At 40.6% G+C, this 15867-nt stretch overlaps 1 protein-coding gene across 2 annotated transcripts in view; it reads right to left on the bottom strand.

Annotated features, from left to right (window-relative positions):
- CUNH10orf67 (chromosome unknown C10orf67 homolog) overlaps window positions 1-15861 on the bottom strand; it is a 105370-nt gene extending 89509 nt beyond the window's left edge. For both annotated transcript variants that reach the window (XR_779337.3, XM_010619821.1), the window contains exons 1-2: window positions 15727-15861; window positions 605-725 (exon numbers count right to left, since the gene is read on the bottom strand). Coding sequence is in view for 1 of the 2 variants with exons in the window: in XM_010619821.1 (XP_010618123.1) it covers window positions 605-725; window positions 15727-15836 (231 nt within the window). In the remaining variant the exon portion in view is untranslated. The remainder of the gene's footprint in view (window positions 1-604; window positions 726-15726) is intronic.
- Between the last annotated feature and the right edge of the window lie 6 nt (window positions 15862-15867).

The following is a 15867-nucleotide window of genomic DNA, read 5'->3' as shown; positions in this document are numbered from 1 at the left end:
TTTTTTTTTTTTTTTTTTTGAGACAGGGTCTCACTATGTAGTTGAGACTGATCTGGAACTCACTATGTAGCTCAGGCTGGTCTTGAACTCACAGCGGTCCTCCTGCCTCAGCCACCTGAGTGCTGGGATTACAGATGAGCGGCACCACGCCTGGCTTTTAATAATAACTCTTGATATATGATGCATATGAAAGGTTATATTCTTTGGCAATCAAAATATCCCAAACAAAATATGGCAAAATGTCAAGATCTGACAAAGCCATGTGACGGGGAACACAGTTTTTCCATATACTATTCTCTTTATTCTCTCTACATATGCAAAAAAGTTCTATAAATTTTTAAAGTGTCATAAATAGAAAATGCACAGATGTCAAAATATTAAAAAGTAACAAAACATTTCATTACAAAAGTTAACATATGCAAGCATGACATAAATACAAACCACAGCTTATATTCATTTTTAAAACAACCACCATCACTCACCTTGCTTGTCAGAGGCTAATATTTTAAAATTTTTCATCATTTCAATTCTGTCCATGAAAGACACATGCAGACAAGTAATTCTAAAAATTATCACAGGGGTTTCAGAGTAAGTCCAGATTTACCTGTGCTAGCTTTTGTGTAGATGAACTCAGCTCTTTCAGAGGCACAATTTCACTAGCATATGTTTGAGTAGCATGGTCTGTGGTGAAAAAGCCAACTTTTAGATCATCTGAAATGGCATTTCTGAAAAAAATGGATTAAATGTTTTGTGTTATAAAATGTTTCCATGGAATATATGTTAGTGCATACAGTATTATGGGGCAGTCACATTTTAAACAAGGGCTGAAGCAAGGAAACTTCCGGGTTATCTGCTCCTGATCTGGAGTTTTCAGGACTCCTTCAGATCATCAGATTCCCTGGGCTGTGGCATGTTCGCTGCACTGATACTCATCTTATCTCCACCCTCTCCATCTTCTTGTCATCAGTTTAAGTGTATTCCTTTAATATCTTATGTGCTCAAAACAGTTATAAATTATGCATGGGCACCCTCAACAGAAACACTTTAAGACCACAAAATTTGGTCTGGGGAGCCCTGGTGTTCTAGAATGTTCTGTGAGGGAATCCACAAGCTCAAGATCATTTTAATAACAATATGAATTTTTTTCCCTGTGATTCACTCACAAATGTTCAGCGGGGTTTCCCAGCAGCTACAGGTTCTGCGACTCTCCACCAGAATTCAGCTGGCTTACACTAGGAAAATGAGTTTGCCTCAGAATCATTAGAGACTCAAAACCTAAAGACCAGCTATATCTGGAATATCGAAGTATTAAACCAAGGAATTAAACCAAGGACATTACCAATGACAAAAATAGAAATGAGAAGGCATTTAAACAAGGCACAAACACAGACTTATACCCCACCAAAGGTAAACTCTGGGGGAAATGAGGTGGAAAAGTTTGACAGCCAACCATCTGGACACCCTGAACCAATAGCACAGGAAAAAAAAAAAAAAAACCTACAACAAAAAAAACAAAAACAAAAACAACAGATAAATGAGGCTCTGGAAAAATTCAAAACAGAAATAATTTCCCAGATAACCACTGAGATGGTGAGAATGAAAGACATGATCAGAGATTCTAGAACAGAAACAGATAAAAAAAAGAGCTCAGGACCATGATGGAAACAATGAATGCCCAGCAGACGAAAGAAATGAAAACCTTGAATGCCCAACACAGAAAAGAAATGAAATCCATGAAACAGATTCAAACAGATATCCAGGAGATTAAAAACTCTATTGAAAGCATTCACAGCAGAATGAATGAATGTGAAGATAGAATTTCAGATGATAGGATTTCGTTCAGTGACCATAGAAAGAGAGATCTCTTAAAAACAGTAAGAGATCATGAGAAATCAATCCAACAACTTTTAGATAATGCAAAGGAGAATAATGTAAGACTGATAGGAATCCATGAAGTAGCAGGAGAAAGTACACATGACATTAAAAAAAAAACAACTTTAATGACAGAAAACTTCCCAAACAGAGGGGAAGAATTTGACATACAGATAAGTGAGGCATATAGGACTCCAACTAGCCACAATAAAAAAAAAAATCTACACCTAGACATATAATAGTCAAGATCCCGGAAACCCAACATAAGAACCAAATACTACAAGCAGTTAGAGAAAAGAAACAAATCACATGCAAAGGAAAGCCCATCAGAATCACACCAGACTTTTAAACACAAACCCTCCAATCAAGGAGAGCCTGGAGTGAGGTAATTCAAATACTAAAAGAAAACAACCTCCAACCTAGACTGATGTATCCTGCAAAAATATCTTTCAAAATTGATGGGGAAATAAGATACTTCCACAAGAACACCTGAGAAATTTCATAAACACCAAACCGGCACTCCAAACACTTCTAAACAATGTCCTGGAAAAAGAAAATGAAGACCACAACTCCATAAGGGCAAACAGAGCAAATATACCAGGTAAGGTAAGAAAAGAAAAGGGAGAGAGGGAAAAATAAAAAAATAAAAGAACCAACAACAGGAAAATAACATGACAATGAAAAGCCAACACATAACAGTTATAACCATCAATGTTAATGTCAATTTACCAATCAAAAGAAACAGGCTGGCAGAATGGATTAAGAAACAACATCCAACAATATGCTCTATACAAGAAACCCATTTAATTCACAAAGAAATTCACAGACTGAGAGTAAAAGGATGGAAAACAGGTTTCCATGTGACAGGAGTCCAGGAAAAAAAAAAAGATAGCCATCTTATTTGCAGACAGAATAGATTTCAAACCAAAACTACTCAAGAGAGACAAAGAAGTGCACTACATCCTCGTAAAGGGAACAATACAAGAGGAAGAAATGGCAATCATAAATATATATGCACCAAAAAGAGTAATGCCCCAACTATACAAAAAAGGTATTAATGGATATGAAAAATGAAATAAACACTAATACAATTGTAGTGGGGGACATCAATACTCTACTGACACAAATAGATAGATCATCAAGACAAAAAAAATCAACAACAAAATAATAGAACTGAACCAAGTCTTAGAACAAATGGACTTAGTAGATGTCTACAGAGTGTTCCACCCGACAAAATCAGAATATACATTCTTTTCAGCTGCACATGGGTCATTCTCCAAAATAGACCACATGCTAGCTCATAGAACATGCTTAAGTAAATGCAAAGGAATTGAAGTTATCCCCTGTATATTATCAGACCATAGGGCAATTAAACTGGAGATCAATAGCCTAAGAAACTGCAAGAACTTCACAAACACATGGAAATTAAATAACACCCAAATGAACAACCATTAAGTCACAGAGGAAATTAAAGAAGAAATTACACAGTTTCTACAATTAAATGATAATGCCAATAAAACATACAGAAATCTATGGGATACAATGAAAGCAGTTCTATGAGGGAAATTCATAGCAGTAAATGCCCATAATGGGAAATCAGAGTGAGCGCAAATAAACAACCTAATGCTTAACCTTAAGCACCTAGAAAAAAAAAAAGGACAAACTGAAAGCTTGTATAATGGAAGAAATTATAAAGATCAGAGCAGAAATTAATGCAATAGAGACTAAGAAAATGATACAAAAATCAATGAATAAAGAGTTAGTTTTTCAAAAGAATAAATAAAATCAATAACCCTTAGCCAACCTTATCCAAAAATGGAAAGAAAAGGCTCAAATTCATACAATTAGGAATGAAAAAGCTGAAGTCACAACACAGCCACCAGAAATCTAGAGGATCATCAATGTCTACTTTGAAAACCTATACTCTAATAAAATGGAAAATACAGAAGAAATGGACAGATTCCTAAACACATATGAACTTCCAAAGTTGAATGAAGAAGATATAAAAAGTCTAAACACACCAATTACACTCAGTGAAAATGAAAATGTAATTAAAACGTTACCAACAAAGAAAAGTCCAGGTCCTGATGGCTTCAATGCTGAATTCTACAAGCATTTAGAGAAGAACTATCACCACTACACTTGAAACTCTTTAATGAAATTGAAAGAGAAGCAATACTTTCAACTTAATTCCTGGAAGCAAGTATTACTTTGATTCCAAAGCCAGGGAAAGACATAACCAAGAAAGAGAACTACAGACCAATCTTGCTAATGAACATAGATGCAAAAATCCTCAATAAGATACTGGCAAAGAGAATACAGAAGATCATCAAGAAGATCATACACCCTGACCAAGTCAGATTTATCCCAGAGATGCAAGGATGGTTCAACATAAGTAAATCAATAAATGTAATACACTATATTAACAGAGTCAAGGACAAAAAACATATGATCATCTCAATTGATGCAGAAAAAGCATCTGACAAAATTCAACACCCATTCATGATAAAAATGCTACAGAAAATTGTAATAGATGGTCTTTATCTCAGTCTCACAAATCTATGAAAACCAATAGCCAAAATCATTCTAAATGGTCAAAAACTAAAAACCTTCACACTAAATTCAGGAACAAAACAAGGATATCCACTATTACTATTCCTCTTCCGTGCTCGCTTCGGCAGCACATATACTATTCCTCTTCAATATAGTTCTAGAAACATTAGCCACAGCAATTAGACAAGAGAAAGAAATAAAAGGAATAAAAATAGGGAAGGAAGAAGTTAAATTGTCACTATTTGCTGATGATATGATACTCTACATAGAAGATCCAAAAAACTCTGCTGAAAGACTGATAGACTTAATTGACAGACTCAGTAAAGTAGTGGGATACAAAGCCAACACTCAAAAATCAATAGCCTTCTTGTACACAAATATCAGACTCACTGAGAGACAAATTAGGGAAACGATTCCTTTTACCATAACATCCAAAAAATTGAAAAATCTAGGAATCAATCTAACGAAAGAAGCAAAAGAGTCCTACACTGAAAATCACAGCACTCTGAAAAAAGAGACAGAAGAGGATATAAGAAGATGGAAAGACATCCCTTGCTCCTGGGTAGGAAGAATCAACATAGTGAAAATGGCCATACTTTCAAAATTCCTATACAGATTCAATGCAATCCCTATTGCAATCCCAACAGTATATTTCACAGAGCTTGAGAAAACAATCCAGAACTTCATTTGAAACCAGAAGAGACCTAGAATAGCAAAAAAACATTCTACGCAACAGAGACTTGGCAAAGGCTATCACAATTCCCAACTTGAAACTATATTACAAAGCCACTGTCATAAAAACAGCATGGTACTGGCAAAGAAACAGACCCGAGGATCAATGCAATAGATTAGAAGATGCATAAACAACACAGGAAGGAACTCAGCTACCTCATCCTCCTCACTGGAGGAAAGATAGCCTTTTTAATAAATGGCGTTGGAAAAACTGGCTGTCAACTTGCCAAAGATTACAACTAGATCCCTATCTTTCACCATGCACTAAGCTAAAATCCAAGATCTAAATATCAAAACAGAAACACTGAACTTACTGGAAAGTAAATTAGGTAACTCTTGAAGACAATGGCATAGAAGAAGACTTTATGAACAAATCCTCAGCAGCATGAGAACTTGCACAAAGAATAAACAACTGGGATCTCACTGTATTAAAGTTTTTGCAGTGTAAGAGAAATCACCAACAGAGCTAAGAGACAACCTACAATGTGGGGAAAAAAATTTACCAGGTGTTCCTCAGACGAAGGACTACTATCTAGAATATATAAAGAATTAAAAAAAAAATCAGACCCCCAAATACAAAGACCTGATTCAAAAATGGGAATCTAAAATGAACAGATATTTCTTAGACAAAGAAGTAAAAGCAGCAAATAAATATATCAAAAAATGTTCAGCATCACTTGTCATTGGAGAGATGCAGATGAGAACAACACTGAGATTTCACCTCACCCCAGAAAGAGTGTCTGCTATCAAGAAATCAACAATAACAGATGCTGGTGGGGCTGTGGGGATAAAGGAACTCTTCTCCATTGGTGGGAGTGCAGACTGGTGCAACCACTATGGAAATCAATATGGAGATACCACAAAGAACTAGGATTAGAGTTTCCATTTGACTCAGCTATCCCTCTGCTGGGTATGCTCCCAGAAGAATTAAAAGAATCATACCACAGTGATATACGTGCACCCATGTTTATAGTGGCACAGTTTCTAACAGCTAAAACTTAGAAACAACCCAAATGCCCATCAGCTGGAGACTGGATAAGGAAGATGTGGTTTTTCTTCAGCCAAAAAGAATGAGAAACTACTGACATTTATAGCTAAATGGATGAACATTGAAGCTATACACTTAAGTGAAACAAATAGGACACACTTGAGTAAATACTGAATAGTTTTCTCTCACGTGAAAAACTAAAAGTGTAAATAAGGTTCAAATGGTATAATTGGGAGTGTGAAATAGGAAAAACATGGCTAAAGGGGAAGTGGAAAGGAAATAAGGGAAAAGAGAAAATGTGAAAAAATAAAAAATGGAAACAAAGTGTTTGTAAAGAGAGAAGGTGAGACTGGTTGGGGGGGGCAGGAGCACAGGAAGAAAACAAGAACCAAGGTATATCATGTAAAGGTACAAGATCCCAATGATAATGTAACTGCGTTGAGTGCTTTAAATGTACCAATAAATTTAATGGGGGAAAAAGAGAGAGAGGGAGAGAAATAAACTTGATGGATGGCTTTGTTCAGCTATCGACATGACCCGCTCTGTTCTGTTACACCTCTGCCGTCCTGTGACGTCACTTATGTACACCAAGTGTTGGCAGCTCCTGACAACCACGGGTGAAAACATCTCAAACGATCCTCTGTGTGTCATTAGGGAAATTAACTTTCTGTGCCTTAGTGTCCTCTCAGGGAAAACAATAGAGTTTACTTCATACAGGAGTTGTAAGAATGATAGCACTTGATACTTACAAGCATTTTGGTGCTTGATAAATAGCACATCCTAGAGCAAGATGACTCATTCTTGGTGCAGTGACAGTGGCTGGCACTATTTCGTTGTCAAGTTTTGAAATATTTTTTTTAATCACATTTGGAACAAACTATGAGAACACAGCAATATTCAACTAAGAAAGGCTAATTTAAAATAAAAAGATTCTTAATATTCAAAATTATTTTCAATGAATCCCTCTAACTTCTCAGCTTCCACACACTCATCAGAATTATAATGATAACAGCATTATCTGGGTGGGGAAGGAACATCTGAATTTAAATAAAAATTTCTGGTGTTTTGTCACAGAAAACTGTATTTTTGATTTCGTCTAACTCACTGTGGGAGACTACATTTTTTTCTTTTGGGAATACACTAGAGCCTCGATGATCCCTGCACGTTCCTTTTGGATATGCCAAGAATAAAAAATTCTCACTAGTCTTTCTGTAGACCATTTCTCAGAGCTGTGTTTGCTGTGAACGACTTGGAAGGACACAGCCATATCTTTCTCTGCCAAGAAGCAAACTTGTTACAGCCCCCCTCCAGGACTTGGGGTGGGACCCAGGGCCTTCACACTGAGCCACATGCAAACAAACACACAAACAAAAACCAAAACAAAACAAAAAACGAAAAACTTGTTTCTGAGACAGGGTCTCGCTAAGTTGCCCAGGTTAGTCTCGAACTTTTAACCTCGTGCCTCATCCTCTGTGTGTGGTCCACACAGGGCGGGCTTGTTACTGCCTCTATAAAAATGGTGAACCCCCAAGCTCAGGGCTCCTCTTCTTTAGGGTAACTCACCGTGTGCATAGTCATTCGTGATGAGTCTTCTGCATCACCACTGTGGCACGAACAGCATAAGGGCTCAGCACAAATGAACACAAGGTTCTGGTTACTGCTTTTTGATAAAAATCCTTGGTTTCTGACCAGGGAATCTTTTGTCTCCTGCTAAAGGTCATGGATTAGTAATAAGAAGATTTTTACCAACTCAATAAGGTAAGATCTCAAACACTGCATAGTCTTTTACCAAGTACCTGGCCTCTGAAAACTCTTTTTATGTTGGATGTTGTTAAGTGCTCAGATGGTAGGTGGGGCTTTTGAAGGATGATCCAGTCAGGAGGGCACTGTAGCAAATGCAAGGTTAAGAGGCAGGGCCCGGTTGGAAGAGGTTGGGAGAGTGACCCGAATGTATCTTCCTCCCCCATTTCTCCCGATGCTGTGTGCTTCCTGGAGGCCATGATGTGAGCAGCTTTCCTTCCCCCAGTCCCTTCCACCACTCCTTCCTGTCATGGAGCCAGACAACTACAGACTAAATGTGGGAGCCCAACAAACCTCTCCTCCTTTAAATTGCAGGTATTGGGGCTGGGGATTTAGCTCAGTGGTTCCACCGCCTCTGCCTCGCAAGCACAGGGACTCGAGTTCGATCCCTAGTACCATTAAAAAAAAAATCATTCACTTTCCTAAATTGCAGATGTTGGGTATCATGTTTCAGTGACAAGAAAATGACTAAGACAGATTATCGTTTTTTTAAAGATACAATGATCAATAGAAAAGATTATCAGTATTTAAGGTTTTGCCTACTAAAAATCTATAATCATCTTTGAAAATCATTTGTGAAAACTACCACTAAATTACTATTTGCATGTTAAAATTAAATGTTATTGTATTGCACTGTAGAAGTGAATGAACCATATGATCAAAATTACATATATTTCCAAAGTTGTTCATAACAAAATAGGAGAAAAGCAGTTTTTAGGGGTTGATGACATAAAATTTCAGGAAAATGTTCTTGATTATTTTCAAAGATAACCACTATTCTTAAGGACAAATTGTACATGTGGGATCCCAGAAACTGGATTTTAGAAATGTTGAAGTTTTCCCCTATGATATATTGTAGAGACTTTTAAAGATGTAAAACAAAAATAAAATCATCCATCGTACTTTCAGCTGGCTAAGGTGATACACATCTTTATTCCCAGTATTCTGGGAGGTTGAGAGGAGGAAGGCAAGTTCAAGTGTGGCCTGAGCAACTTGAAAACTTAAAAAAAGAGAGCTATAGATGTAGCTCAGTGTGGAAGCCCTAGGTTCAGTCTCCAGGAGCATGTACACATACAAGCCATTATACTTTCAAACGCGTGTCCCACAAAACTTAAGTAATAATTTAGATGTTTTCTAAAGTTACTATAAGTTGCTAAGCTTTTATTTTTTTAACCTGTCACTCAAATTGTCTCTTGAGGTATCTCACTAAAGTCCCCATTGTGTCACTAACCTAAAGGACTTTTATCGCCTTCTTTTTGCAAAGAATTAAGCACAGTGCCTTTATTCTGATTTGGAAAATCTGAGTTCAAACTAATTGAGCTTCATACATTTAACACAGAATAAGTGAATACTTACTGCTTACCACCAAAATGGGTGTGCCATTTTGCCCCAAGAATAGTAATGGGGAACAAGGAAAGGCCTCTGCTCTTGCAGATCCTACATCTGGATGGCTTGACACCCAGCAACAAGTAAACAGAATGTGTCCTATGTCCCGAGATAGTGACAAGCCTCCTTTCTTATTCCAGCTACCGCCATGCCATGCTCACCCGTCACATAGGGGCCAGCGACACATTCCCAGATTCCACCTTGTCCTCCACAGCACCCCAGCCCCCGTGACTCTGCCTGTCACACATAATTGGTAATCACTTTCTGTGCCATCCTATTTTCCATCCATTCTCTCCCCTTTTCAGCATGGAAGAATCAAAGTGAACAGTGACGTGGGTGCTGAGAAAGGTTGGGAACCATCCAGGCTTGGTGGAAAAGGATGTGGGTCAGCATGGGGGGGGTGGGGGGCGGCCCGAGGTGCCGGCAGAGGAGAGAGCTACATGGAATAAGAATGCATGGAAGAGAACAGCAAAGTTTTTCCGTTTCAGAAAAGACGTTTATAAACGTAGAAGAGGAGTAGGCTAGGAGTGTGTGGAGACAATGGAATGGAGTTGGAAAGGCTGATGTAAACGCATGCTTTGTAAATAAATAAACACTTAGATATACAGCTATACTTACAGCTCATACACGTATAAATGTGTTACATATATTTTGGCTTCTAATCAAGACCTGCTGCAGTAGCTGGGAGCACACCAGGTGTTGGTTTCTAATGGGTGAGATGTCTGGATATGAGTTTAGTATTATTCAAAAGCAAATGCATAAAATGAGCCTGGAACATTTCGTTATGTAAGATATGTGCCCCCAAAGTGATGGGGGCTTATGAAAATGATGGAGAAACTAGACTGAAGAGACTCTCCCTGGGCATATCTGGGACACTGTGAGCACTGAAATAAAAGATGAATGTGTCGAATTATAACCCTTTAAATAAAACATGGATCCAGAAATATATACTGATGTGACTGAACGAAAAAATGAGTAATTTGTAGTGGGAGGTCCTAATAAGTGTATAAAAATGATGAAAAGAGAATCTCTAGTTGGCAATCACCACAGAGGCAACTGATATAGACGTCACTGCTCAGCTTAAGTCTGTGCATGAAAAGGAAATGTAACTTTCCCCACAAAACAGGAAATTTATTCCAGAGGGAAAAATGGCAAATTTAAAGTAGCACCGGCACAAAGTCAATGCTAATGGGGAAAAGACTGGACACAGCAGAACAGCTTCATTTATGTAGCGTTCCTGACATTTCCATGACCCAAGTCCGGGTAGAGGGAAACATTCTACCACCCCAGACAGAGATGGAGATTCTACAACATGTAGAATCTGTACCTTTTACAAGCAGCAATGACATCAAAGACAGGGAAAGGCTCCGGAACTCTTCCAGCTTATGTCCGATGGCCTCATGGGAAGTCCTAGTTTGTTGACTGGGGAAGAAAAAACTCCAGCCCGATCAACAGACGAGTCTGTCACCAGATACTATGTAGCAACTTCAGAGCCCCGTTCAGAAGTGATTTTAAAAGACAGTCACCAAGGGATGTCCTCCTGCTGAGCAGAACCTGATGCCCGTTTGGTTGTCCACTTTTTCTGCATGAGAAATGACCAGAAGTATATATCTATACTGATTTATGGGCAGTTGCTAGAGTGTTAGTTGCATGGTTAGGAAGCTGGAAGAAACAAAATGGAGACTGGTAACGAACCTGTGGAGGAGTTCGTGGAGGAGCCTTTAAGAATGGGAGCAGTCCATGAATGTCCCCGCGTGAATGCAGTAGCGTCTACTGCAAAGAACGTGCCCAGCATTCAGGGAATGGCAAACTGCAGAACGACACGCTCTACGGGTATCTGTTAATTTCTGCATTGTTCCAGTGTTTGCTCAAAGGCATTTGAACAAAATGACTGTGGTAGCAGGGATGGAATTCAACAGCATGGATTTTTCCTTACCAAAACTGCCCTGGTTTCTCAGCAAATACAGAGTGTCTAACTGGCCAACAGTAGTCATCAATACTGACTCCCCAATTGACCAGAAGGGACATCCAACCACCCAGAAGTGGGTCAACAACCTCGAACCTCTTCCAGCATCCTCACCGGGACAGAGTACATTCTAGATATAAATCTGCATTCTGAAACCATAATGCATCTGCAAGAACTACTCTGCATGAACTTACAGAATCTTACCCACCAGCATGCTATTGGACATAACATCACTTCTGATCGAGGTACTTATTTCACAACAAGAGAAGTGAAGAAATGGCCCACTAGTTAACTGATCTCATCACATAATTCATCATCCTCAACTGGGGTCCCAGTGGATGAATACAACAGCTTACTGAAGATCTGGTTATAACAGCTGAGATGCAAATCCATGAAGGGATGTAGTTCTATCTTAAAGGTTCCAGTAGATGCTTTACAAACTGATGGTTTGGGAGGCCCTACTTCTCAAGGGGAATATGGTCCCAACGGAAAACACAAGGATTCCACTGATCTAGATGAGCTGACATTTGGCCAGCAGATGCACTGATAACTATCATGCTATCTTTTACTCGCTAAAAGTCCTAATGCCACTGAACAAAATGCACAATTGCTTCTGATCACCCAGGGACAGCGGGGTCTCGGTACACAATGGGATAAAGAAAGGCTCTGTCTGGAACACAGGGCATTCTTAAAAGGGCCTCTTGGTGTTTCCACACTCAAGAGCAAATCTTAATGGAAAAACACAGCAACCCAAACAAAATGGCAAAACCTCTGAGAACTCGAGACCTTCAAGAATGAAAATGAGGTTCTCCCAGCTAAGTAAAGGATGGTAGACCATGTGTACTTGTTAGCAAGTTTCCTAGATCAGCAAGCCATTCCTGAAGACCAGGGCAGGTGCAGCCTTGAGCAAGTTTCTTCACCATGGTCATGCTGTAAGTTTCAGTGGCAGCCATGTCCTCTTCAAAGAGGCTTTATCTCAGGCACTGGCAGGGGGGACTCTAAATTCTTTGTTCCTTTCTCACTCACTATTGCTCAGATCTGAATATCTCGGCTGCTTTCTGCACCTGCTCTCACTCTGCTACTTAGAGTCTTCTTTTACCACTGCCACACCTTTAACTAGTTGAAAACTCCTAAATATTTAACAAGGTGCAGGAAGTATTACCTGTTCAAATCCTGGCGAGGTTCCTGCATCCTGTGCAGGTTCTGAGTGCTACATCAATGTAATAAATACAAACAACCACCTAAATTTACCATCTCTTTATATTTGACACTGCTTGACATTTGAAAGACCTCAGTGATTCATCCTTCTGGTCTAGAAATAACTCTCCTTTACCCCCCCACCCCACCGTGCTAAATGGCTCCTTTTTACTATTTAACTTCATTTGTCACGAAATTCCATCATGTATTTTTTTTAGTTCCTTACTATTTTAAGCAAAAGACCTATTGTGCATGGTAAAGTTATGCAGTATGGATCATTTTCATAATTTGTCTATCTATCCATCTTCAGTATATGATTTAGAAACTTGGAATGATGTTTTCAGGTAATCCCTCTGCTATCATGGTATTGCAGTAATACAATACCTAAAATCAAGCCCAGTGAATTTATAGATTCCTCTTCTAGAAGGTCTAAAGGCAGTGTTAGTACTCTTTTGAGTGCTGAACTTGTCCCTTGTGTTTGCTAAGATATACGTATTAACATCCATGTTTTCTCCTGTAGTCATCCTCACAACAGTCTAATAGGAGAGAGGCTTCCTTCTTTGCACGTGTAGAAACTGAGGTTCTGAGAAATGAATAACATCTGAAATAAGCACAGAGGGGCAGATTCCTTGTCTAAATCCCTAATGTGGACAGACCCATGACTGGTAGGTTCTCCTCAGTCCTAACTTTTTCTGTGATTGCTTCAGAAGTATCTGTCTCACTCAGAATCTAAATGAAATTCAAATGGTCACTCTCCAGCTTCCCTTCCAATTCCAAACGTCTCTATTTTAGATGACAACCCCCTGCCTAGAAGGGAAGTCCACATCACCACAAATTAGCTAAGTCCTTCTTCACAGGCTCAGCAATTCCACTTCTGAAGAATAGGTTATGCATAAAGAACAGTCTTATGCTTTATGTTAAAGATAACACCTGTTTCTAATAAATTAGATACAAAATTAACATATCTCCTTATTATAGAAACGGATCTGGGATGTGCAGCAACACATCCCACTGAATACTAGAACAGCCCACCCTAACAAAGCGTGCTAATGAACGAGACAGTGAAGATGGCATTAGGTGTGCTTCGCTGTGCACACTGCTCAGCATTATAAAAGGAAGTGTTTCCTTTCTCCCTCGTCAGAGAATACCAGATTTTGATGTGCCCGTGGTCTGCCAGTCTGTCCTGTACACACACTCGCTTCCCAGCTGACCCCACCATATCTCACAGTTTAACATACCATCTTGGTGCTAATTATGGCCAGACCGATACCCCAAATCTGACCCATCTTTTCTACTCTAGGCTCATATAGCCAACTATACTTAACAGTTTAAAGGGGCTGATTTCTGACAGTCACTGCCACAGGTCACATCCGAAAGTAGTGTTCCCCTTAAAGCTGTCCCTCTCGTTATCTGCCCCAACTCAGTTCATGGAGTTCCATCCTCCCACCACAGGTCATCAGCCCTCTGTCCCAATGAGTGCCTGGATTCCCATTTAATTCAAAGTAAGAGCACAAGTCCTTACGTTATCTAAGGCCCTTTGTCACCAAGCGCTAAACCCCTTCACACACTGTGCCCCTGCCCATCAGTTCCGGCCACACAACGGCCCCCTTGCCATTCCCAGGATGCCCAGGTACCCTGCTATCCACTTCCTGTCTCCTCTGCCTGTCCTCTGATACATGATGAGGCAGGTCTTTACCCCTGCCTTGTCCACAGTTACAGCCTCCACTCTCCTTATGTCTCCTCGCTTTGTTTTTGTTTAGCACTCAACCACTAGTATTATAGTCCAGTTTGCCATTGGTTCCTGACTAAAGTGTAAGCTTTGCCAAGGCCAGGGCTTCGGCTGCTATGTGTGCCCTGTGGCCTCCCCAGGGCCTGGCCCAGTACACTCAGACCTCAGGTCTAGGATTCCATAAGAGGACCGACGTGGTCTTCTGAGGACTTTGGGTGAAGAGAAACTAAAGTGGGCATCTACACTTCCCTGTCTGGTTGTCAAATGTCAACAGAGCGTCTGAAGAGGTCAGTCTGTGCCTGTGTCTGGCTGGTGTGTGTGCTGGGGAGTTGCTCCACCATGGAAAGCCAAGGAAGCCTGGGCAAGAAGTCATTCCAGTGAGCAAACAACAGGGCAAGCTGGACACTGGAAGTCTGGTGTTTACCAGGAGAGCTATGTCCAATACCTGCTTTTCACAGCCGTCACTATTTTACCAGAGGTGTCCAGTTAACAAGATGAGCTGGGGAGGCTGAGTTCGACGGACTGTCCACTAGGTATGTCCTTCTCACCTGCAGACGCCACAGTGTGAGTGGCTCTCCGCTAAACCACCCACTGGTCCCCTGTGGCCTCTGCCTTGGGGAGTTTTAATACTCAGAACAGCTTACAGAGTGCTGGCTATTTACTTATATACATAGATATTTAGGAAGAAAGATACAGTTTTCCAGAATCAACATCTTTACATTCATCCAAATAAACATCAAAACAGGCACAGGTAGCAAAGAAAGATTATTTGGCAAGGAATAACAATTATGTTGCCACAATATGTGGCACTGCTAGGTCTCAGAATCTGCCCCCAGAGAACCCATGTGGAAATCCTAACTCCCATGGTGATGGTACTAGGAGGTGAGGCCTTTGGGGATGATGAGGTCGTGAAGGTGGGGCCCCTATAAACAGGATTAGCGCCCTTATAAAAGCAGGGTGGGGTGGAGTGGAAGAAGTGGGGAAAAACTCCCCTGCCTCTTCCACCATGGGAGGGCACAGCCAGATGGTTCTTGCCATGAAGCAGGGGCTATCCTTACATTGAATCTCACAGGGCTTTGATCCTGGACTCCTCAGGCCCTTGGGGAAGTTTCTATTATTTATAAACCACCCAATCTGTGATATTTCATTAGAGAAGCCTCAAGGAATAAACACAGGGACTGGGTGCCCATTATGCACTGCCCTCTTGTCACCATTTACTAAGATTAGCTAATGTAATATTCCCTAGGACCTACGAAGCAGACACTATTCGTCAGCGCTGTTTTCCAGAGGAGCTAAACCGAGGCACAGAGAAGTTAAATAACTTGCCTAACTCAGTCTCTGGGAGAGGGTGGTCGGGATTCGAACCCGGGCCATCAGGCTCCAGAGTGCGTGCTCTGGGGATACGGTCCTGGGACAGTCTGGGCACTCTTAAGACACTGAAGCTGTGGCGCCCAGGCCTCGAGCCGCCCGGGCAGGGTTGCGCACGCGGCCCCCGCGGATCACCTGGGGTGGCACTGGAACTGCTGAATAGCGGCCTCCAGGTTCCTGACGAGCTTCCAGCACTGCTGCGTCCTGAGCGCGTCGCTCGGGTCCTCAACGGGAGCCTCGGCCATGCGGGCGGGCAGAGCGCCTCGGGCGCCTCAG

Source organism: Fukomys damarensis, unplaced genomic scaffold (assembly GCF_012274545.1).
Source record: "Fukomys damarensis isolate Sample0158 unplaced genomic scaffold, DMR_v1.0_HiC HiC_scaffold_37, whole genome shotgun sequence".
Taxonomy (NCBI): domain Eukaryota; kingdom Metazoa; phylum Chordata; class Mammalia; order Rodentia; family Bathyergidae; genus Fukomys; species Fukomys damarensis.
The sequence above is the reverse complement of the archived record's forward strand: the minus strand, read 5'-3'. Positions and strand labels throughout refer to the sequence as shown.